Here is a 24,404-nt window from a genome sequence, read left to right as displayed (position 1 = left end):
TCACCTTCTCATATTGTCTGCAGCATCTTAGGAATTCAACACATCTTTGTTAAAACTATGCTGGCATTTCAAGTAAAATGTCAATTATGTTTTTAAACCCGTCCACTGGTGAAGAGTGGCATGGTTTGGGTTTTGCCTGCTGCTAACCAGCTCTCCCATGAACCCTGTCAATTTTAGGGTTTAGAGCACCATTTTGCCAATGTGAAGTTTTTCAGGGGCTTCTACATATAGCAGTCAAAATGCCTGTCCTGTTCTTATCCCATTTTACATTTACATGTAAGACAGCCTTTACATGTGAGCTGTTTTGCCAGGGCCTTCAGCTGGTGTGTGGCAAAAGGGACACCAGAACGAAGGACCCCCCCCCCACCTCCTGTCAGTCAGCCCAGGGGCACAGGCTCATGTTGCTGGAGCCTGGAGGCAGCTGGGAGCTCCCGGTGTAATCCCACTGCCCTGAGGGCAGACGCCAGCAGCACCCAGCCAAGCAAGCTCCTAATTCCTTGGAGACTCAGCTTCCCTGCCTGAGCAAGGGGAATGATCATGTTAACCCTTGTGGATGTTGAGTGGATACAAAGATAAAGCCCAGAGAAAATCCCTGAGCAATGAGCCCCACCTGGCTCCTGCCCGGCAGGTCTTTCTGAGCTGCCCACTCCAGAGTTGCCTCCTTCCAAGTGTAGGCGCGCTCAACCCCTCCATCGGAGGCCTTCCAACTGTGCCAGGCAAAGCCACTCCCTGAGGCCCGGCTTACCTAGGGTCTACACTGGGCTGTCACTGCTAGAATTCACTCTCCCTCCACCTTCCTCACATTCCATTGGCTGCTCTGTGAAAGGCTCCATCATTTAAGCTACATGGGGTAGTGTCTGCCAGCCTGCAGGTCCTGGAGAAATCCTGAGTCACCAGTCAGAAGTGACAACTCAAATGTCTATTTCACCTAATCGAAGTTTTTGTAATAGCCGCATTCCAAGTGCTCAGTGGTCACGTGTAACCACTGACTACCATTCAGAGAGTGCGGTTGGCCTGGGGTCGAAGTCCATGTCTCAGCTGACTTTGGCATCCTCCACACAGGGCAGGTGGCACAGAGGACCTCCTACCCTAAGATCCTTGTGTGGTGAGCTCCTTTCCAGGCTGCAGGTCTCCGTTCCAACACCGCCTCTTCTGAGGTCCCTTCCATGACCACCCTCGAGCAGCTCATGCCCATCTTTACCCTACCATCCCATTTTTCTCTAAGCAGTGTCCTTTGAAATGGTCTTGTTGCTGAATTCACTCCTTGGTCAATCAGCGATTCTGTTTTATCCATGGTGCCTCCATGGTACTTAGCATACAGTAGACACCCAGTAGTGAGGTAAGGATGGGTCAGTGCTGAGATGCCCCACACCGTGTCAAGTCCTAGATGATGGAGCATGTCAGGGAGGTCTTTTGTTTAAGAGTTTGTTTTGTTTTTTGGTATTGAGGATTGAACCCAGGGGTGCTTAAACACTGAGCCGAATTTCTAGCCCTTTTTATTTTTTATTTAGAGATGAGGTCTCTCTAAATTGCTTAGGGCCTTGCTAAATTGCTGAGGCTGGTTTTGAACTTGGAATTTTCCTGCTCCCACCTCCTGAGTCGCTGGATTACAGGTGTGACCACAGCACCAGGGACAGAGGTCTTGCAGATTTCACAGAGGTTCTGCCTGGTGCAGTGGACAGCAAGGTACTTCCTCCTCCTGGACCTCCCCTCTGAGACCAGGCAGGTCTAGACAACCTCTGAGGACACTCCTATGGTTCTGAAAGGTCACCTGGCTCCTCCTCCAGCCTCCAGGCACACAGACATCAAGGAGGTGTACACAGCGGAGGGCACTGGAGGGCAGGTCAGGCTATGGGTCTGTGTTCCTTTCTTTGGTCCCATCTTCCAGGTCACATAGGGTGAAGATGTGACTGGACATGATTAACTGCCTGCAGGTACAAAGGACTGTTCAGAAATTGCCCTTTTTCCTGCTCAGTGGTGACTTATTGTTCCCATTCTACAGAAAACAGATTGAGCTTCAAGTGATGTTAAGGAGTTTCTCCTGATGAGAGGCAGAGATGGAAGGTGGAGGGAGCCATGGCCAAACGGACTAGGTGCAGACGCCCTTCTCCTTCTGCACAACTGCTGCTTTAAACAAAAAAGCAAAGCAAAACAAAAAAAGCCAACTAAATTCTGCCCTTGATTTAGTTTGGCAACAAGGAGGGCCTCCCAGTGTTCCTTTGTAATCTGCCTCCAAAGTGTAGACTTTCAGGAGATGAGGGCAGAAAGAACAAAATAACAAACACTTGAGAAATACAGTTGCATTTTTTAAAAATGTGATAAAAGGTTAATTATGGTTTTAAAGAACATTTTTAGTAGTGGTTACCTGTTTACTTTGGTGTTTATTTTTAGAAAATAATTCTATGCCTTGTTATTTTAAAAGAAAAAAATGGATGGTAAGAATAATTAGAATCAACACTGAGGCAGAAATCCTAGTGACTCTGGCCATGGATCAGAAAAACCAGACTCTGTCAGATTCTGGTCCCCCAGGGAAACTGTCTGCTAAGTCAGAACAGAGGCACTGAGAGAAAGGAAGACCAGAGAGGGGGAATGGCAATGGTCATCTCTGCCGTGGCTGAAGGCTGCTCTGTGGGTCAGTGGAGGCTCAGGGCCTGACCCCGCATGGTCTTCACCTGCTGCCAGCTATACCCAAGCTGGCAAGCCTGAACAAGCCTGCAGCTGCTGGGAGCCCTGGGACACTTGCCCTGAGCTGCAGACCCCAGAGAAGGACAGCCATCCATTTCCAGCCCAACTCCCAGTACCAGCCAGTGTTGGCTGCCTTCTGGTCCACAGCCAGCCTTGGGACATCAGGAAACTTCTCAGCAAGAACAAAAATGGGTCACACTTTTAAAATATTTGCCATGTGCCAAGCACTGCTCTTTTTATTTAATGTAATTAATTAATTTATTTCTGGTAGTGGGCCTCCCACATACCAAGCAAGAATTGAGCTATACCCCAGCCCTTTTTATTTTGAGACAGGGCCTCCCTAGGTACCCAGGCTGGCCTGCTGGAGAAGCCCACATGATGGGAGTGTGCTTCGTTTACTGGCTCAGAGCCTGTACCCAGGCAATACTCATGCATTCTGCAAATGCAGATGGGCCCTGGTCCAGGGCACAGAGAGGAAGCCCGTTCAGGTCTGGCCTGGCTGGGAGGAAAAGGTGGGGCAGTGTCCAGGGAGGGTGGACAGGAGCAGCTGTGGGAGCCAGAAGGCCCAGGAGCAGCCGCTCAGGGAGCTGAGCCCACCCTGCCAGGGCTGCTCACAGCACGGGCAGCGTCCAGGGCTGGCACCAGGGCTGGCATCAAGGCACACAGGCTGGAATCGCTGGGTTCAGCCAGGACCCCCCATGTCTCTGCTGCAGTTTAGTTCCTACCTAGAGAATCAGACTTGCAACCCCTGCGGATTGGGACAAAGATTGATTGAATCTAATGACACAAATTAACATGAAGTGCACAACCCTGGTGGCCGCTGGAGGGAGAACTGCCTGTTCACAGCAGGCAGCTGGACGGAAGGGAGAGAAGCGGGGCTCAGTGCCTGGAGTCAGGGAGGAGATCATCTGCTCCCTGCTAAATGCACCCTGCTGGGACTCTGGCCAGAGAGGGGGAATGGCAATGGTGGTCTCTGCCATGGCTGAAGGCTGCTCTGTGGGTCAGTGGAGGCTCAGCGCCTGACCCAACATGGTCTTTACCTGCAGCCAGCTGTACCCAAGCTGGCAAGCCTGAACAAGTCTGCAGCTGCTGGGAGCCCTGGGACACCCGCCCTGAGCTCCAAACCTGACCAAGGAGACTGAGGGCCCCGGCCATCGGCTTCATCAACCTACCTTTTTTCAAATACACAGCCAGAGAATCTTGATTGCCGCTGCTCCTTACTTTCACTTGGCACCTGAGGCTTCCAATGCTGGCTTCCTTTGAGTTCCCCAAAGCATCCTGCTGCTAGAGATGGAGAGAGGCCGAGTGTCATCCCGTGGTACTTACCCATCCAATTCAAAACTCATTTATCACACCCTAACTGTGGCCAAGCACCAGGGCCTCAGAGATACATACACCTGGCCCTTAGTTTTCTTGGTCTATTAGAGCAGACAGACAGGTAATCAGGAAATTCCAGCTCAGAATGTAGCCACAAAGAGACAGGTAACTAGAGAAGACATAATAACAAAGGAGAGAATGATACATTGTATTAGAAGCAGGACAACGAAAGTTTCCCAGAAGTGATCTGGGTGAGGTTCTGGTGTCTGAGTAGGAGCTGGCCGAGGGAAACGAGGGGAATTTGAAGCAGAATAAATGGCAGACATGGAGACCTGGAATTCCACAGGTGTTTTGAGAACTAGTCCAGTGAAGGGTAGTGATGAGAGGGTTACAGAGGCAGGAGCCAGTTCAGGCACACGACTTCTAACGGGGGGGGGGGGGGGGGGGGGCGGGGGGGGGAGGTGTGGCAGTATCCTGGGAAAGTTTTGAAAGCTTGTTGATGCTAAGGTCGGGTTTCAGAGGTCTGGCCATTCTTGGTTGTCTCCGATCTCTCTCCTGGCCTGTTCTGAGCAGTTCTGCCATGTGGGTGGTGTGGGGCTGTGGGTGCAGTGGGATAAATTTGACTACATCCATTTGTGCTTTATTATCAGTGTTTCCCCTCCCCCTCCCTGCTGCCAGGCTCTGAGTTCCCTGTGGGAACTGTTGGTCCTGGGCTAAGGTGCAGGGACCCATTGGGAACAGCTCTCCTTGCTCTTCAGTAAGCCTCATGTCACCTAGGGGATAATAGCCAGGGCGGACAGGAGGGGCCTTGGAGAACACAGAGGGAAGGATGGCCACAGGCCTGAGAGGCACTTGAATGGAGGAACCCAGAGGAGTAGGAGTCCTTCCCTGGTAGTAGCAGAGGCCATGCCTTAGTGGGGCAGGGGACAGCAAGATGCTCCAGGGAGAACAAACCCCATATGCTGGGGCTCCTGCCTTGGCAGAGGTCCCTCCACACCCCAAGCCTGAATCAGAAGCGGCAGAGCCTGAGATTTAAGGCAGCTCCCAGGATTGTGGGTTTCCACATTCAGGGTGGACCAATCATCCATGGCCAACATCCAAGCCCCCACATGCCTTAGGAGCACACTAGGAACACAGGGCCCTGCAGAGGAGCCTCATTAAGGTCAGCATGAACTTCCTGCTGACCTGATAGGGGCAATAACATTAACAGCAATGGTGACAATCACAATAATGGTCCCCAAGTGCTTCCTCTGCAGCAGAAACCTTCCACGTGAGACCTAGTTCAGTCCTCACAACGGTCCTGTCACGGGGACACCACCATCCAAGATTCTATGAGGAACCTGAGGTACCAAGGGACTAAGTAGCAGCAAGCAATAAAGGGAACTGGGATTTAAACCTAAGTCTCTCCCTGTCTCCTCTCTTTGTCTCATACTTGAAGACCCCTGCTCAAGGCCCTAAAACCCAGGGGCCAGCTCCATGCTCCTTCCAGGATGAAACCTATACACATATTCTCACATTCTAACACAGGGGCACAGGGCAGGCACATCAGTGTTGGTGATGTTGCAAAACTGCCCCTAATCTACATGTCCTGAACTAGGGGCATGTGAAATCGAGAATGTACATCCAGGGTGGGTTGGTATGCTGCCCCTCAAAAGAGGAAGATTAATTTTTTAAATGCAGAAAGATAAATCTAGTGAGAAAATCAAAGTAAAAAAATTACAAAATATGAGCATATAAATGAATAAAAACATTCTTTAAAATATGTAGACATTTTCTGGAAGAATTTGTAAGAAACTGGAAAGCAAAATAGATTCACATGGGCTTACAAGAGAGGAAATTAGGGCAGGAGTCTATTGCTTTTTACTGGATACCTTTCTATCCTAATTTGAGGGTACCATGTAACATTTCTAACTTTCTACCAGCTTTGATTTAAAGAAATAGCAATTTCATGTGGTTCTAATGAATATTTAGCTTCTTAAACTTTCAAACTATAATCATGTTTACTTCTGCAATAGGAAGGACTGCTGGCATCCAGGGACTTGGGGCTTTGCACGATGACCCAGGGCATCCACCTGGTGGGCAGCAGGGAGTATATGCCCCTGGCGGGGGCATCTTCTGACCCTTCAGGAAATGACATTGCTCCTTATACCTCTTCACCCTAAGTCAGCCTTAGGCCTGCGCTTCAACTTGTCACAGTCAGGGCTTTAGGAACAGAAGCAACATGGGAGCAGCTGCCGACACTCCCTTCCCCTCACCTGAGGGCCCTCAGACTGACATCAGAGCACGTGTGACCCAGGACAGACAAGGAGCGTCACCACCCTGCACTGTCATTCCTCACCTGACCAGAAGTTGTGCAGGCAAAGTTGTCACTTGTCCAACCATAGAAATCACAGGAGACCTCTGGCCCCACCGTAAGCACTGCGAGGAAGCTGCAGGCCAGGTCCTCCGCACAATCTGCAAGTACACAGCCAGTCACCGCCTGCTCTCAGGAGATGTCAAGCCGGATAGACACATCCCCTCCCCCTGCCACACATGCCCAAAGACACACAGCACACCCCAGCACACTTCCCAAGTACGCAGACAGCACACCATACCACAGTGCGCACCCAAACACACATACCCTCATGTCCAAATGCACACTGCAAGAGGCATTTGCTGCAGACGCAGCACTCACGTGCCTGCTGGTGCTCCCTGGGAGACCAAGTCACCAACCCTGCCCATAACCAGGTCAGTTCAGGTCCTCAACCCAGGTCACAAAGCTGCCAGGCGTAGAGCCAGACTTCATATCCCAGTTACTCGACTGCACACGTCTACAGGAAGCTCCTGACACTCCAGTTGCCATTCCCCCTTGAGGACCTGTGCCCAGGTGTCCACTGAGGTCACAGCCAAGTCCAGGGCTATGCTCTGAGGGCTGGTGGCTCTCAGGGGATTTGATGGTGCAGTGTGGCCACCTGCTCTCAGCAAGTGCCCTTCCTGTCACAGGAGGCCCTGTGACTGATGAGGACAGGGACAACTGGCTGCTTTTGTTCACCTTGTGTCACAGGTATGAAGGATGCTGCCCAGCACATAGAAGGCTCTGAAGTTTGTTAAGTAAGTGGATAAATGGAGTTAAAATTGTTCTTTAAACTTGAGCCATATTCAACTGTGTAAAATGCATGAATAATGATAGCCACTAATTAACTATATTATCAGGGATAAGAGGCTTTAGGGAAAAAATTAGTTAACTGTCAAAAAAGCAACTTACATATGAGTGTGTCATCACCAGGCACTTTCCGCGTGTTGTCCACAGGGGTGCCAGCATTGGTAAGAGCTAATTGTGGAGATGCGGGACGAAGGCCAATGCTCGGCAGGGCACATGGCTGGCGGTGGTGGGCGGCATTCCAGGGACCCTGCATCCATGCCCTGCTCCTCCCCGCCATGCTGTCCTCCTGCTGTCTCGAGGCAAGGCACAGCACTATCTGGAGGCTGGGGTGCTATTCTACTCACCAGCAGGCCAGCTCACAAGCTCTGGCCCCACTGCCAAGCCTCAGGTGTGAAGGTGGGTTTCCTGGGCTTTCTGTCCCGCCCAGGGTGGTAGAGCTACCTTGTCCTCATGAACCAGGCTCTAAGAAGCACAAGGTGTCTTTATACCCACAGGCCGCCTGGCCCACTCAGAACCCAAAGACAGCACCTCACCCTGGCCCACCTGCCCCTGGCCTAGCTCTTCTTTCAACTGCATGACCTTGATCCTCACTGCATGCAGTTTCTGGCCTCAGGCCCAGGACAAGGTGGCTCAAGACAGCAGGAAGAGTCTAGTCGGTACTAGAACCATCAGCACTCTGCTGTGGCAGTTGAGCATGATGTCACCTGGTGTCTTGCCAGGCTACCCCTCCTACTCTCTATCAGGCTACAGCTCTCCAGGGTCCTTGGCCTTCTTCCCATCTCCGGTTCTCGCACCAAGACTAGCCTCCACGCAGCACAGCACTGTCACCATACCTGCTTCCTTCCTCTTGGATGGCCCTTTGACCTTCCATAGAATATTCTCCATGCTTGTTATGGGATCCACCCATTCCCCTCCCACATTCAAATGTTGATGTTCCGACCCTAGAATGTGACTATATTTAGGGATAAGTTCCTCAAGAGGTAATCAAGTGTAAATGAGATCGTTAGGGTGGCCTGATTCAATATGACCAGTGTCCTTACAAGGAAAGGACACTGGGACCCAGACACAGGCAGAGGGAAAGCCATGTAAAGACACCGGGAGGATAAGGGCCAAGGAGAAACCGAGAGCAAGACATATCCTTGCTCTCGGTTCTAGTCTCCACGACTGTGAGAAAATCAGTTTGGTCATTTCAGGGCTCCAGTCTGTGGTGCCTCACTATGGCAGCCAGGAAGACTACGCCAGGCTGGGCACCTGGACCCCCACCCATCTTGGGCTGCCTGCTCTCTTGATCTGGTGGAACACTGTCTTCTAGACCTTCCTGACACGGTCTTCCTGCTCAGATTGGGGCCTGCTTGTGTGGGCACGTTCCAGCACCTGAGCCTGGCTGGCGGGATACACCATCTCCTGCACTGACAGGCGGACCCTTCCCCTCTGCCTTCCTTGATGCACACGATTCTGCATCCTCTCTCCTCCCAGCCACTGCTTTGCTGCTCATTCTAGCCATGTCACAGCGTGTGAGCACTGCCATGTGCACGATGCCCCTGCTCAGGACAAGACTGCTTGGCCAGCCAGCTCCTGCAGTCAGTGCCAGTGCCTGCCGTCTACTGCTTTCCTCTTGGCTCTGCCCTCCCGTCCCTACAAGCACCACAACCAGCATGTGGTGTCCCTCCAGGCCCTATAAACACCACTCATTCCACAAACATTTTTTTCAGCTTCTATTTCATCCTCTGTGCTGTGTCTGTGATACCAACAGTAGATTGTGCTTATCATATCAGAACAAATATCCTAAACAGAGTCCTATCAGGGAGTTAAGTACTCAACAACTAAACTAGGTGTGATCCCTCAAGGGGGAAAGGCTATGGCTGACAGCAGGCTTTCAGCTTCATCAGCCCAGGCTGGGATGCAGGTTCTGTCACTTGCTAACTCTGTATGACAAGCAAATCACTTCTGCTCCCAGTGCCTGTTTTTCTCCTCTTTTTCTAGAGATGTAATGGTTCCTTTATGGGTGAGAACAGGATTAGGAGGTCATCCTTGGAAATATGCAAGCTCAATAAACTATAACTGGTGTTAGTAACTCTCTAACTCTTCAGAGACAGATACATGTCCCAACCTGGACAAGTAGCTCTATAATTAACAAAGTTCACTTATTTCTGTTCCCTAAGTTAAGAATAACTCTTGGCAGTCAGTAGATAATTCTAGTTAGTAGAAGCCAGTTGGCTCTTAATGTTTTTGGTCAGTTGTATGTTCTCATTCTAGTACTGCTTTGCTCTGGTTTGTCTTGCCAACATCAGCAGAGTACATTGCTACACCATTCACCCCGTGCCTCTCTCCCCGTCTCCCCTTACCTGCCAAGCACTGCATCAGTGAGGGTTCAGAACCAGGAACTTTGGACTTGACCATCACAGGAGCATTGGTATTAAAGATCACCTTCGAATCTGGAGCCTTCTCAAATTTCCGAATCACTGAAAATAAAGTAGACTTATGAACTCTACCCCTGTAGGGTGTGGGGGATCTGCACACGAGTGTTTAAGCCAGAAAGTCAAGTCACGCTAGCCAACGAGGGCACTGAAGAAGTCACTGCCCATCTACACCCCTTGTCACACAATGTCCCAAGCAGAGCAATTTTGTTATTAGGTAGCTCCAGCATGCTGCCTTCTACCTAATTCTGAGAGTTGTAGCTTATGTCTCTCTTTATCTATCACATTATCAGGAATTAAGGAGAAATTTCATATCATGTTAGGCCTTTCAACTCATTTTTTTGCTGTTAGTAATTTTTTTCTATCTAAACTTATATTTCCCTGCCCTGTCTTTGAGGACTAATTATATCATTATTCTATTGAAAACTTTCTTTTTACTAAACAACTTCAATTCTTTCTGAAATGAGGTAAGTTATTTTTGAAAAGACAAACCAGACATGTGCATATGGGTTCATGTAAATTTGGAGATGCCATGTGACTTAGTCATTTTTAAGGCAGTACTTGTTTAACTGGTATATGCGCATCTGTTTGTCTAGTGACCATCAGCATACTTGACGTCCATTTGGCAGGAATGACACAGCCACATGCTTGTGGAATGAGTCAAGCAAGGAAGAAGAAATATAATTTTTTAAGGCTATATGTCTTGGAACACATTCCTCATCAAACAAAAAGCAAGCAGGGTAACTCTCAAGGAATAAGATTCATCTTGAGCCACAAATGCCCAAGTGTCTCAATATTTTACAGGCACCTATCAAAAAAAAAAAAAAAGCAAGACTTACTTATAAGTCCCAAAGCACATGTGTCTCAGTTCTTTGCAGACATAATTATAAACATGTATGTAAGCATTTGTTATCATTCACACCATTGCCATATAAATGAGACTGATGTCTCGATGGGTCTGTACCAAGACAATGCATGCAAGTGTGTTTGATGAAGAAGTAGACAAATCCAGTTAGGAGATACCTCTAGCCCATCCAAAGAAACCTTCCTTCAGCTTGGACGGGTTAGGAGAAAAGAGCATTAATATAGAAGTGACATGCTTAAGCCTTCAAAAATTCTGATCTAGGAGCGTGTTCTCAGTTTTCAAAGAGGGCCTTCCACACCATCACCCAGGTGCTGCTAAGCCTCTCCACTGCCCTTCTCAGCTCCTCCTCTTTTTCATTTTTACATTCTTTGGTCCCTGTAATGGAGCAAATGCCATACTACACTCAGCACAGTGTCCCTAAGTCTAGGTTGGCGTAGACCTGGTGCTCAGACAGTCTAGGAAATGAAACAAAGTTTGACAGCTCCTTACATTTTGATTCTGCTAAGATGCAGCCAATTTAGGCCTACACCTAGAGGCTGCTGGTTCTCAGGAAAGGGACACGAGGAGGGAGAGCTTCACAGGACACATTTACTCAGTGTTCAGTGAGGAAGCTCATGGCCAAACAGCAGGAGCAAGCCATGAACCAAGGGGCCAGTGGGACCCTGAGGGAGCTGCAGGGTCACACGTTCTGCAGCCAGGCTTTCCCAGGTATCAGAGTTCAACTTAGCAGATAGTGACAAATGTCTTGGAGACAGCATTGGGTCAGCTCTGAAGCACAGCACATGTGATTCTCACATAGCAAAGCAGGTCTACTTATGTGCCTGTCTTCTTCAGGACATGGAGAATGTTCTGGTCATATTTTAGTAGTTAGCACGGTGACAGAGTCACTGGTTTCATGTTTATGGAATGGGTGGATGCACGCATGGATGGCTTCATTCAGAGATGAAAGGCTGACAGCATGATCACAACACCAGGAAGCCAGAGGAGAAACTCAGTGGTACAATTCCTCCATTTGGGCATAAGAAGTGGGACAGAAAATCTTTAGCATGAGTCAACAACGAACTGATTGGGAAACTGGATCCAAAGTTAAACTGTGAAGATAAACCTCAAATATCTCCCTCCCATGGGTCCTGGGACCTGCTCCTCACCAGCTGGGACCAGATCATATCCCAACCTCTGACAGGCCCAGTCTCCTGCTGGTGAGAATCAAGTTAAACAGCACAGAAGGACTGGTCAATAGTCACAATTCGGTCAATGCCAGGTCCCTCTGATCCCTGCAAGGACACCCTGCCCAAGTGTCAGGGCTTGTGAAACTGGCCACAGGAATACAAGGGATGGGACATTCTCCTTCCCTGGAGGCCTTTAGACATAGTCAGAAGCAGCCCAGATAACTGGACAATCCGTCCATTCTGGCACCCAGTGCCCACTGCTTGGGAATGGAACAAGGTGAGATTTGTTCCAGCTCCAAAGGAGCACACCCACTGCCCACAAGGCTGGAGTCCAGAGAAGCAGCTGCGATACTGCATGTTTCCCTCACCCCGAGACCCACACAGAAGGACCTTAAGGGACACCGCGTAAGTGAACTGCCTGTTAAATGACCATGCTGGAAGCAGCATAGCAAAATGGTTGAACTGGCAGCAGGGACAGAGGTCAGTAGCTGACCTTCAAGTCCTCTGAGTTTCCTGAAGACTTCAGACCTCAAATGTGACAGTACAGTTCCCCCCCCCCACACACACACACACAAAAAAATGTTCCTCTCAGGCAAGATAGGACTCTGAGAAAACACAGGATGGCAGTGGCATGGGCCAGATTATTAACATGAAGTCCCCAGGAAGGGAAGCTTAGCTCAGAGCTTTGCATAAGAAGCCGAAGAGGAGCAGAGGCTGCTGGGAGCCAGCGCCCCAGGAGACATCCTCTCAGCTATGGCAGCACAGCTGTGGCTCGGGGACACACCGGTGCTACTGAGGAAAGTGCCCTTGCTGGCCTGAACACTGGCAGAGCAAGCCCTGGACAGCCTACACACCGGCTCAGCTCTGAGGGTTGTCACGGCCAGGAGATGGGAGCGTGGGACCACAGTCCCAGAGTGGCCAGCAAGCATCAGGCCAGGCCAGGCAGGCAGGGGACACCTGCTCCATCTGTGCAGCCCCCTAAATGCTCTTCAAGCATCCTCAGCCCGACTGCACAGGGGGCCACCCTGCGCGGGAGGACAGATGTGAGAAAACCTCAATACGACTTTGGTTGGCTTTGTAATTCATCCATAGGACATGCACAGGAAAAAAATCCTTGTGATTTGTCAGCTCTTTGGTTAAAAAGGGGAATGATCTGACCTTAGAAAGTAATCATTTCTCCCTTGGATTTTCTCTGATACTTCATCACTAGCCCTATGCCTCCCTAGAGGACAGGAGGCTCTGCACACACTGTGTGTGCGTGCACGGGTGTGAACATGCGTGTGAATGTGAGGGTGTGTGTGGGTGTTGGAGGAGGAAACAGATCCGCCTAGGAGAAGGCCAGGCTGGTACAGTGGAAGAAGGGTCTGGGCGTCAGACGCACCAGTGCGGCTCTGGACCAGTCGCAGCCTAACTAGGGCCTGGGGACAGGCACTTCAACACTCCTCGCCTCAGTTTCCTTGGCTAAAGTATTGGTGACGACACAACCTGCCCCTCAGAATTACCAAGAGGGTAAATGTGATGAGCACAGATCCCTGGTGCCTAGGAGGCCCACCTGCCAGGATCCCCTCCCTCGGGGACATGGAGGACCAGGCCTGCAGCAAGGGAAGCTAAGCCGCAGAGTTAGGTGGAGGGAGGTGGCTTGGGAGGGGTCTGAGTCCTAAGGATAGGAAAGGCACCTCCTTGTCAAGCGAGAGAAACAGGCATCCCTGCCCTGAGCCTCCTGGCCAGAACCTCTGACGGGCCTGTTGGTGCTAATGCACTGAGCACTCCTACCAAGTGGGCCTGTATGTCCCCGCGACACACACCAGGACACCATCCAGGGTAGGAGGGTGCTGAAGACCACAGAGCCTGCAGAGGGCACCACTGGGGTTAAACCTGGCCCAGCGGCCACACTCCTCCTTCCTGCTGCAGACTCCCATCTCACCTTGTCCTGTGGGGTGTTCTGTGTGTTCACTCAGGCCTTCCCGCTATTATCTCATTGAGGAACACTACCTGACTCTTGGAAGTGCTCAAGGAGTGTTTGTTGACAGTACAGGATTATCTGACCCTCACAAGGCCTCAGGAAACAGATACAGGGCCAATGGGACACTGAGGATCAGAGAGGTTGAACAAATTGCTCTGGGTCAACCAGCAAGAAAGTTACTCACAAGAATTGGCCCACTTTTTCCACAAAATCTGACTGAGGGAGAAATGCTACCAGATGCAGGGAGGCGGCTGCCTATAAGACACAGCGCCTTGACAAGCAGCATTGTATCAAAATCCAGCTCTGTAGGTGCTGACGAGTCTAGGGTGAGGTCCCAGGATGCAGAAAGTTACAGTTCATGGGATTCACAAAGAGAGAGACCAGAACATCAACAGTTTTGGGATCTGGGTGTGGGGCATTTGTCTACCCTACTGTTCTTCCAACTATTGTGCTGGTTAAAATTTTTCAATAGAAAGTCAGAGACAAGTGCATGTCCTGCACCTCTCCCTTCTTCAGTGTCCGGAGACCCCTCTCCAGCCACCGGGCATACTGAGCGGCAGTACCTACCCAGACACTGAGAGTCTGACAGTGGGGCCTCTGTCTCCGACCACAGCAGCCGCTGCCCCTCACTGTCCACACAGAAGGCCTTCCCACTGCCCCTGTCCTGCTGGCTGGCTCGGTACTGGCCATCCTGGTCACACTGCAGGTCCGCCTCATTCGTCTGACAGTCAGTGACACCTGGAAGGAGCGGTGGGCACAGCATCAATGGTGGGTGACTGGGCCCTCTCCTGCCATTCCCAGGCCCCAGGCCAGGACCAGATGACCAAGGCATGTGTGTGACAAAGACCTTCAGGCTGCAGGCTCTCCAGTGTCCCCACCCTCACCCCAGGATGACCCCAGGTCCCCTCTTCAGATCCCCAAGGACCTCCCATCCCGAGCCCTGCAGACACCCGCACTCCGTCTGCTCCCTCCGGGTCCTGACCACACCCACCCCTGCTCCCCTTTGCTCAGGCACAGCTTTGAGCACGGGCCCTGCTGTCTCTTCCCTGCAGCCCCTCGCACTCGCAGCTCCCACTTCAGGCTGTGGCTTCAATACGGTTGGCTCCCCAAACACAGACTGAAGTTGAACCCCAGGGTGAGGAATCGAGAGGGGATCTTAATCTGACTGTGGTGTTTAGAGGTAGGACCTTGGGAGTGAATAGGATTGAATAAGGTCATTATAGTTAGGCCACTGCTGAAATCCTGGTGGCTTTGCAAGGAGAGGGAGAGAAACCAGAAGAGACATAGTCACACAAGCAACCTGTCTCTTGTCTTGTGAGGCAATGCATCACCCTGGGACTTAGCAAGCAAGGCCACCATTAGAGGCAGCCTCAATTCTTTGCACCTCCACAACTATGAACCAAAATAAACCTCTTTTCTTTATAACATTAGCCTATCTCAGGTATTTCATTATAGTAACAAAAATCAGACTAATACACCTCAATCCTCATTTTCTTAAAAAAGCCCTCTTACTAGGATCTAAATGTCTATGAACATTGAAATCTAATTCCAGTGTGATGGTATTAGCAAGCGGGGCTTGGAGAGGTGACTAGGTCATGAGGGTGGACTCCTTGTGAATGGGATTAGTGCCCTTACATAAGAGGCCCAAGGGAGCTTGTTTGCCCCCTCTGTCTGTGACAGCACTAAGAGAAGACGCTGTCTATGAAGACTTCATCTGACACTGAATCTGCCTTCATCTTGGACTTACAGTCTCCAGGACCACGAGGAACTATATTATTGTCTATAAACTCCAGGTCTATGATGTCTCCTTACAGCAGCCCAAATAGACCAAGGCACCTCCAGAAGCCAGCTAAGTCTGGTCCAACCGCTTTCCTGGGGACCTGCTCCTCTGCTTATCACTGAATTCCTCTTGATAGGAATGGCTGGTGACTTCTGGCCTCCCATTTGATAGAGGCCATGAGCTGGGGCTGGATCTGCTTTTGCTCAACACATGCCCCTGTGCTTTGATCAACGTCCAACATGTGATACAAGCTCCCTCCAGATCAGGCATCTGAGTCCAATCCACGGATGAATACTTCAATCTCTGGGCTCAAGCTGTGGCTCCTTCCAGAAGTCTTTCCTCCAGCTGCCCACCTCACTCATCCCCACCCCCCAACTGTCTAAGACCCAGCAAAGCTGCAGGAATAGCATCTACCGAATACCTACCTCACCTAAAAACCACACCAGGACTCTCATCTATTCACATGCTCCCCTTCCCTATCAGAATCTACACTCCTGGGACCCGGATGTTATCTGCTGTGCTTACCCAGTATATGACTGACAAACAGCAGGTGCTCAGGAAACCTGTGATGAATTATATAAAGAGAACTCCTCGATATGTTTCTCCATGGTTGGGAAGTAGGAGAAAAGTCACTTCCTATGGCATTCTGGGGCTTGATAATATCTGAGCTTTTATATCTTGAGACTTCAAGTTATATTATTAAACACTGATTGGTAATGACTTTTCAGAGGAGAGAGGTTACAAAGGTTATTTTTAAAATAGATTACTTTGCACATCATACATGCTAACTGTGAGTTAATACATCAATAAACAAACAAATAAGGAGCTTCTTGATTATCAATAACCTCAAACATGGTCTGCTGGGCCCACTGAGGCAGGAGACATGGGAGGATCTGAATACAGACCTCAGCAGTCCAGAGGGAATGGAATCTAAAAACTATCCTAACCAAAAAGAAATCGGGTGGTAGTGTAATTGCTGAGCATCCTGAGACTTGGCAGCCCCCTGTCCTGTGCTTCTCTTTAGTGTGATTCTAATGGAGGGCAGGTCACTCAATAGGACAGGTAAGGATAGAGATGAAGAGCCATGAGAAGGGACTGGGTATCACAGAACCTGAACAGAGACTCCCAGCTTGACCCTGGACAACAGTCCACTACAGTCCACTCACTCAAGGAGATGTCAGATCCTGACCACCACAGTCCTCACAGATGTGTGATTGAAGCCCCCTAGAAAGCAGGTGTGGAACAGGGACTTTCCTCATCAAACTTGGATTCTGCTTTGCTAGAAACTAAACACTGTCCCCTCAGGAGTCCTCATCCTCTCTGCGATGGTATTTGGAGCAGGGGCCTCTGAAACGTAATTAGGTATGGATGAGCTCTCTGGTGGAGTTGATGTCCTCACAAAAAGGGGAAGATGGGAGACCTCTCCTTCCCTCTGTGCACAGCCCCCTGCAAGGGCTACAGGAGGACAGGACCAGACAGAAACCCTTACCAAGCCCCCTGTCAAGCCGGCTCAGACCCAGGCTCCAGACTCTAGAACTGTAGCAGTAAATGCTCACTGTTGGAGTCACCCAACCTCTGGGATCGTGACAACAGCCGGAAGTAAGACACTGACCCCGAGTCATAGATGATGGAGTGATGTTCAGAGAAGGAAGGTGAGCCGACCTTGGTCACAGTGCCAGTAGGAGGAGGGAGCGGTGATTAAATCAGATCTGATGGTGCAAGACTCAGTCTCCTCCTCCACTTCCCATTTCTCTCCATCAGCAAGAATCAGCACATGACAATGATCCCCTCTTAAGAACGTGCCCCTGTGGCAGGCATGCTGACAGCACGCCAAGTCGTCTCAAACCTCAGGTACTGGGGTCAGTGTGTTCACAGAGTGCCACCCGGCTGTCGGGGACAGTCACCAGGCAGGACTCTTCTCTGGAGGAGTGGCAGATTCCTACTTCTATTTTCTTTGAATTGTCTTATTAGCACTGCTCCCCTTTCAGAAAGTGACTTGATCTTCTGGATCGCTTATTTTTAAAGTCCTAGAAATTATTCATTGTAAGCAGAACTGGTTTGTCTCATGTTCAAATGTCATTTTAAAAATGCTCAAGGTAGGATTTAAGGCTAACGTGAAAAGATATGCAACTAGGCAAGTTATGGGTCCCTGCTAGGAAGACAGCAATCCCAGGTGACAGTCGGGGGGTAGGTCAGGTGGACTCACATGGGGTGTGGGGAGACCACAGGCACTTTAGGTCCTGGCAAATACAGGAGAAGGGATATGTGTGGCACAGTGGTAACGGGTATGGGGGGAAGAGTCTTCCACTTCTTGATCTGATAAGGCTGACTGACAAACACCAGAAGTTTCAAAATCAGACAGAACAAAGGCTAGCTGCAGGAGCTGAGCACATCTAGCTCAGTGACTTCACTTCTCTGAGCCTTAATCCTCTTATCTGTCAAAGCTGAGCTAATCCTATTTCCCTGGAAGAGATGAGGCTAGGATTGAGTGAGATAGCACAGGGAATGTGGCCTGGAATCTGGCAGGGGACAGGCATTCAAAGGTGGCCCTTGTTGCTCTGCTGTGTACCCAGTACTGCTCAGTGGTAGGTGATTCTGCCCACCCACCTATTCAGGAGATACTTGGCAATGGCCAGAGTCAGGTCTGGTTGTCACAACTTGGGGAAAGGGAGCTGCCGGCATCTAGTAATGCTACTGAACGGCCTGCCACGCACAGGACAGTCCCCAGAGCAAAGAACTGCCCTCCCCAAATGCCCACTGGGCCCAGGCTAAGCACTCTGCTGCATGCTGCGGCACAGCACGGCCTCTCTCCAAAGCAGGCCCAGAACTTACAGTGCATCTGGCTGAAGGCTCCAGGGGCAATGGTCATTCTGCCCACAGGACATGGGACACAGGCTGAGCTGCCTGCCCTTTCTTGGTAGAATCCAACAGGACAGGGAACGCATTGCTCGTCCCGAGAATAGCTTCCTTCAGGACACTTAACTGGGAACAAGAGACAGAATGGTGAGTCAAGAACGGGGCACTTCTTTACAGTCAGAACCCAAACCCAGCCGCCAGCCCACGAGCTCTTCTGCTCAGTGAACGTCCTCTGAGAACCTCTGTGCCTGGGCTCCAAGGTCCAGGGCACAGCTGGGCAGTATGTGGTCAGGTGCTGCTCTCCAGGGCTGGACACTCGTGGGCTGTGGGGGAGGCAGACAAGGACAGCAGGTATGGGAGGAATGGAGCAGGGAGGAGACACATTGGTGAGGGCAGCCCCTCAAGGAGGCACTGGAGACCCCAGTGAAGAGGAGCCCAGGAAAAGATCTAGGAGGCCAGAATTCCAGGTGGAGGGAACAGCAGGTGCAAAATCCAAAGGTGAGCCTGGATTGTTCAGGGGACGGAAAGGAAAGGTCAGAGTTGGCTACTGAGCCAGAGCCTGGTTTGCCAAGGGAAGGAAGAATGCCCTGAGAAGAAGCCGGGGCACAAGGTGAGCGACAGGGCCCACCCCAAGGCTTCCATGGGGAGGAGCAGCAGGGGCAGTCAGACTGGTCAAGTCCCACTGCCCACTCCACCTGGTCAGGGCTGGTCAAGTCCCACTGCCCACTCCACCTGGTCAGGGCTGGTCAAGTCCCACTGCCCACTTCTCCTAGGTAACTGTGGGCTTCTCTGAGGGTCCGTCTTCTCTGAGATGGGATTGCTGATACTATCTTATGAGAGTGCATTAATAATGCCAGCTCAGCCAGGTGCTGTGGCACACACCTGTAATCCCAGCAGCTCGGGAGGCTGAGGTAAGAGGATCTCAAGTCAAAGCACCTTAGCAAGGTGCTAAGCAACACAGTGAGACCCTGTCACTAAATAAAGTACAAAAAAGGGCTGGAGAGGTGGTTCAGTGGTTAAGTGCCCCCGAGTGCAACCCCTAGAACCAAATAATAATAATAATAATAATAAATAATAATAATAATGTCAGACTGATACACGTGCTCAATAACTGACAATTATTTTTACATTTGAGCAAGTCCTTCAGCACCCACTCTGTCCACACAGGGCACCCTCTCTATGTGGGGTGACTCCAACAAGAGGTACCATCTCATTTGATTCCTGGCCTTTGTCCCTGTTGTCAGTCATTAACAGCGTTTCTCATGCCTGGGACAACAGTGAGGCTAAGGGGGACCCAGTGTAAAGGAGGTCCTTGATGTCAGGGCTATTGGGCTTCTGATTGACTCCGAAGTCCCAAGCCTGACCCCAGAGTGAGAGTCCTAGCTGCCTCACTCCCCTCCTTTCCCTTCCCTTCCCCATGTTCATTGCTAATCTGCAAAATCTCAGTGCTTCCTGCTCCCCACTATCCCCCCCACTATCCCCCCCGAAGAGCTCTAACACTCCCAACCCTTCCAATTTCCTTCTCTAATATGATACAGGCTGGGAAGGCAGGACTTAAAGTCTAAGAAGCTCTGCTCTTGGAATAGTGCAGGAACTTGGCCTCACTGAATCTGACGGCTCACAGAAAGAGGAGCTTGGTGCTTTCTTTCCTGGTTCAGTGTTTTGTTTCAAAAAGTTTGTCAAATAATTTCCAGAAGTGAGTTTTTATTCAGTAAAAGGTGGGAGCTGAATTCTTGCCCCAAGATTTCACTTGGGAACACCTACCTTGGGACGACACTGCCAGAACTTTGAGTACATCAACACCACTCCACAGAGTGGCTATCATATCCCCATGGCATGGGCTAGAAGCCAAGCCTTTGGCCACTCGTGCATGACTTCCTAGTGTGCTTTTCTGGCAAGTGCAGTGGGGAAGTGAGATTTTAAAATGCGTCAAGTGCAGTGTCAGATGCTGATGGTTACCTCCCATGAGGAAGGCATTATCCCATCCAAGACTCTAGAAAACTGAGGTTCAAGGTCAAGGCTGACCAGGCAGGGAGATGGCTAGAGGTACCATCTGAACCCCATTCCTTCATCCCAAAGCCACTGTTCCATGTATCAATTCAACCACCTCCTGGTGGTGCACAAGTCAGCACAACAGGGTGGGATGAGCTGGGACAGAGCCCTGTCTACTTAGCGACTGCTCTCTCTGGTCTGTGTGTATTCCTGGCATTACTGAGAAAACCAGAAACTCAAGCCACATCTTGCAAACTGAGAAGTATTTTCGGGTCTGCCCCAAGCAATGAATATCTGCCCTTAGAGAGTGGAGTTTCATTCTTACTATGAGTCAGGTTGTTGACAATCATCTTCACACTTCAGAACTGTGACTACTTTCTCAAGTAAGTGCCTCCAGATTCATGGCCAAGGGAAATAGGAGCTTCCTGGACAGCCAGAGTGGCTCTGCCTCCAGACTGGGGCACAGGGAGGCACAGAAGAGCTGGGAGCCGCCTTTGGCTCTGAGACCAAGTGTGCGAGGCTTCCTCTGCTCAAGCAGCAGGCCTGCTCCTTCCTCCCAATGCTTAGCTCCACCCTGATGTCTAGAGTCTTCTCTGCCCAAAGAAATCTCTTGTAAGTCAGATGGACTTACAGCTGACTTCTCTTAAGACCCTGTAGCCCACTGCAGCACCTGGGCACTCAGCTGCAACCACACCCCTCTGTTGAGGTCATCAGAAACCCCTTGGCCTCGGCCGCCTCCTTGGCACAGGAAGAGCGTTCAGCCTATGGGCATCCGCAAGTCTGCATAGCTTTAGGGCCAAGGTACATTTCCTGTCAGCCTTCCTCACAGCCCCCATGTTTCTGCTGAAGAAAAATACCTATGAGGAAACATGATGGTCCTTCATCCCCTACAAAGCCCACTCAAGCCAGGCCTAGCCCCGTCTCTCTCCAGCTTAAAATTCTGCCATTCATCCCAGTGAGCCCCTCCCTGTGCCCACAGTCTCTCTGTCCCAGCACCTGCCTATATCTCTAGCCCATCCCTGCCCCTTTTCCCACAAACCCCATTTGTCTGAACCATGGGCAGGGTCTCCATAAAGTCACACTGCTTCACTACTCCTGACTCCTGCTTTTGCACTAAGCTCTACTTCTGGAATGTTCTTCGTCACTTTGGCATCTCCAACATAGGTATGCACACAGGCCACCTCCTATCTGCTCTTGACAGAGTAGCAGTTCCTCCTCACCTCACAATGCCTCACCCATTGGCCCCTGCAGCAGCCTCCCTGGTGCCTGATGGGATGCGCAGGGCCCTTCACATGACACTCCCCTTGTCTGCCCATGGCCTGCCCCAACCAGAGTGGGAGATCCTTCAAAGTGGAAGTCTTGCTTCCCGGAGCAAGTAACATGGTGTTGGGTGCATAATTACATTATAGAAGCTTAGACAGATGGAAGGAAGGGAGGAAGGGAGGAAGGGAGGAAGGAAGGGAGGGAGGGAGGGAGGGAGGGAGGGAGGGAGGGAGGGAAGGCAGGAAGAAAAGGAAAAGTCACTTCAGAAAAAATATTCATTGGACACTAGTTCTGTTATAAGAATCTACAGTGACTAGGTGACAATCACTGTCATACAGAATGGAAATGGAAACTCTCCACAGTTCCTCTGGGATCCTCTTTAGTTCAGGCTGCCAGCAGGTAAGTCCCAGGGAAGCCCCAGGCTGTCCTCAAGGCAAAAGGGTGCACAAGACTGAGTCCCGCGGAGCAGTAGGCAAGGCCTCCACCCCACAGCAGCATTCTCCAAGGACACAGGGCATGGGTGTTCCCAGTGGCCCCTGCGTCACTGCCCTTGCAGAAGGCCATCTAGATGAGCCCCTCTGAGATGACATCCAGAAACCTGCTTTAAATCCAGAGGACAATGCTCTTCCTAGCCACTCACAGCTGTGCTACAGATGTGCTTCAGCAGGAAAAGAGCCAATAAAGACAGACAGAAAGATCTGAAGAGAGACTTCCCATGAACGCCTCACGGAGAAGGGAGATGTGCAAAGCAGAGAACAGCACAAAAAACTGAGAGGTGGAGGGAACTGAGCTTAAGCCTCCATGCTGCCCACGCCAGTCAACCTTGGCTGAGAGCTGATCATGTGTTGAGAGCTGGTTATGTGCCAGGAGCTGGTTAGGTGCCAAGAGCTGGCTATGTGCAGGGAGCTGGTTAGGTGCTGAGAGCTGATTATGTGCCAAGCACTGGTTATGTGCCAGGAGCTGGTTATGGGCCGAGGAGAGCTGGTTATGTGCTGAGGAGAGCTGGTTATGTGCTAAGAGCTGGTTATGTGCTGAGGAGAGCTGGTTATGTGCTAAGAGCTGGTTATGTGCTGAGGAGAGCTGGTTATGTGCTGAGAGATGTGTTCTCTCTATGTCAACTCCTGCTCAAACTCCTGTCCCATGAGGTTGGCACTTTATCCCTGTTTCTCAGATTATGCCCAGTGAGGATCAGGGATGCTCCCGAGATCCCACAAGGAGAGGGGCCTAGTGCCAGGACTTAAGGCCAGGTCCATCTGACCTGGAAGAGCAGTTTCCCAGCAGTGCCCACCAATGCTCACCACTGGTATCCTCATTCATACTATGGGATTAACAGCACCCCACTCTCTGGAAACACCCTACTTTCTGGACAGAGGAATGCTAGCAAGGCCTTATGAATTAGAAGCCCACTAAAGGTTATTAGATATTATAACTGACACCACAGAAAACACAGGCTTTTGTGAATTCCATTCTAGACCTTTGTAGGTTTTGGGGGGAGGTGGCTAATGGTGTGATTGACAGGTCTACGAGTCAAGGCCGCAGAAGTTAAAAAGCAGAATGTAGGTTTATCCTGAGCAGATATTGTCTGACAACAGCCTGCGAGCTAAAGTCACATCACCTTCTGCTTTGGTAAGTCCAGGTTCATTGGAACCCACTCACATTTTTCTCCCTGTGGTGACTGAGTGGAGTCATTTAGAAAGGGTATGGGCCACACAGCAAAAAATATCTGCCATCTGGCCCTTTACAGAAAAAGGTTGTGACTTCTGCTCTAGAGAAAATATCTCCCAGGCAAAACCCTTCAGTGGGTCCCTTGCCAGGCACCAGCCTGCAGCCCCTGAGGGCTCTCTGCAGCCCTTGCCAGCTGACGCCAGCTGCTGCTTCCCAGCCCCTGCAGTGGGCACACCAGCCTCTCCCCCCAGGCAAAACTGTCCTAGTTGATCCCTCTCCCATCTCCCAGTTGACAGGAATCAATCACTATTAGATCCCTAGAAGAGATCTTGAGATGAGATTTCTGGTCAGCCTGGTTATTTTAAGTGTATTTTGCACACACACACACACACACACACACACACACACACACACTCGAGTCTGACAGTATATCCCAGGAGTCTTCATGTTAAAGGCTGCAAACATGGCTGCAGTGTTTCTGGAAGACTCTCCCTCCCAGTTTCCTGTTCCTCCCACCCTGGGCAGAGGCCCCATCCACTCCTGCTCCTACTCCTTGTCCTGTTGTTTGGCATTTGTAGTCAGGTGGAAAGATGGTCCACCTCACTTCACATGGGAGGAGGGCTCTGGTCCCAGAGGACCTGGGGTTACTTGTCCACTGATAGTCATCAGGCCACCTCAGGTCCCTCCCAGGACCTGCTCTGCTCTGCACAGGCAGAGCAGCCCTGGCCCAGGGCCCACTAAAGGTGCCTTATCTAATTGATGAAGGTTCAGACTCTTTGTTTGAGGGAAGACGACCAGCCACCAAGGGCTGTTGTTAGAGTTAAATATTTGCACAGTCATGTTACACATTGCAAAATCCTTCATAAATGTTCATGGGAAGTTTCTGTTCTCTGTGCTGAGATTTAGGGGCATCTCAAATCCAGCGTGGGTTTAAATTTGGCCTATATTTCAAAGCCTTGTAGCTTTTGTGTTGCCACCAAAATAAATAATGGAGAAAAAAAACCTGAGGACATCACTCTTTCTTCAACTCAATAAAAATGCTTCTCCATCTCACTCCACAGGGACGAGGCCTCCTCACCATGAAACCTTCAAAGCTTTGGCAGTAGAGAGAACAGTGGCCCCCAAAGATGTCCACATCCCCATTCCCAGGACCTGTTAGTTGTAAGGAGAGGTGATTGGGGACAAAAGGGGCAGAGAGCAGCAACACTGATGCCTTTGACAATGAAGAGAGGAAACCACCAGCCAAGAAACATGGCCAACCTCGAGAACCTGGAAAAGGCACAGGCCATC

At 50.5% G+C, this 24,404-nt stretch overlaps 1 protein-coding gene across 1 annotated transcript in view; it reads right to left on the bottom strand.

The window, feature by feature from the left end:
• The window catches only part of TG (thyroglobulin), a gene marked incomplete at its 5' end in the record, with an annotated part of 211,984 nt that overhangs the window by 147,147 nt on the left and 40,433 nt on the right, over window positions 1-24,404 (bottom strand). Inside the window, 5 exons of the mRNA XM_081266640.1 lie at window positions 3,858-3,969; window positions 6,341-6,456; window positions 9,490-9,606; window positions 14,126-14,296; window positions 18,171-18,320. Of these exons, the coding sequence (XP_081122766.1) occupies window positions 3,858-3,969; window positions 6,341-6,456; window positions 9,490-9,606; window positions 14,126-14,296; window positions 18,171-18,320 (666 nt within the window). The remainder of the gene's footprint in view (window positions 1-3,857; window positions 3,970-6,340; window positions 6,457-9,489; window positions 9,607-14,125; window positions 14,297-18,170; window positions 18,321-24,404) is intronic.

The sequence above is a fragment of the Spermophilus citellus genome (assembly GCF_964194105.1).
Source record: "Spermophilus citellus genome assembly, chromosome: 14".
NCBI lineage: Eukaryota > Metazoa > Chordata > Mammalia > Rodentia > Sciuridae > Spermophilus > Spermophilus citellus.
This window is presented reverse-complemented; position numbering and strand designations above follow the sequence as displayed.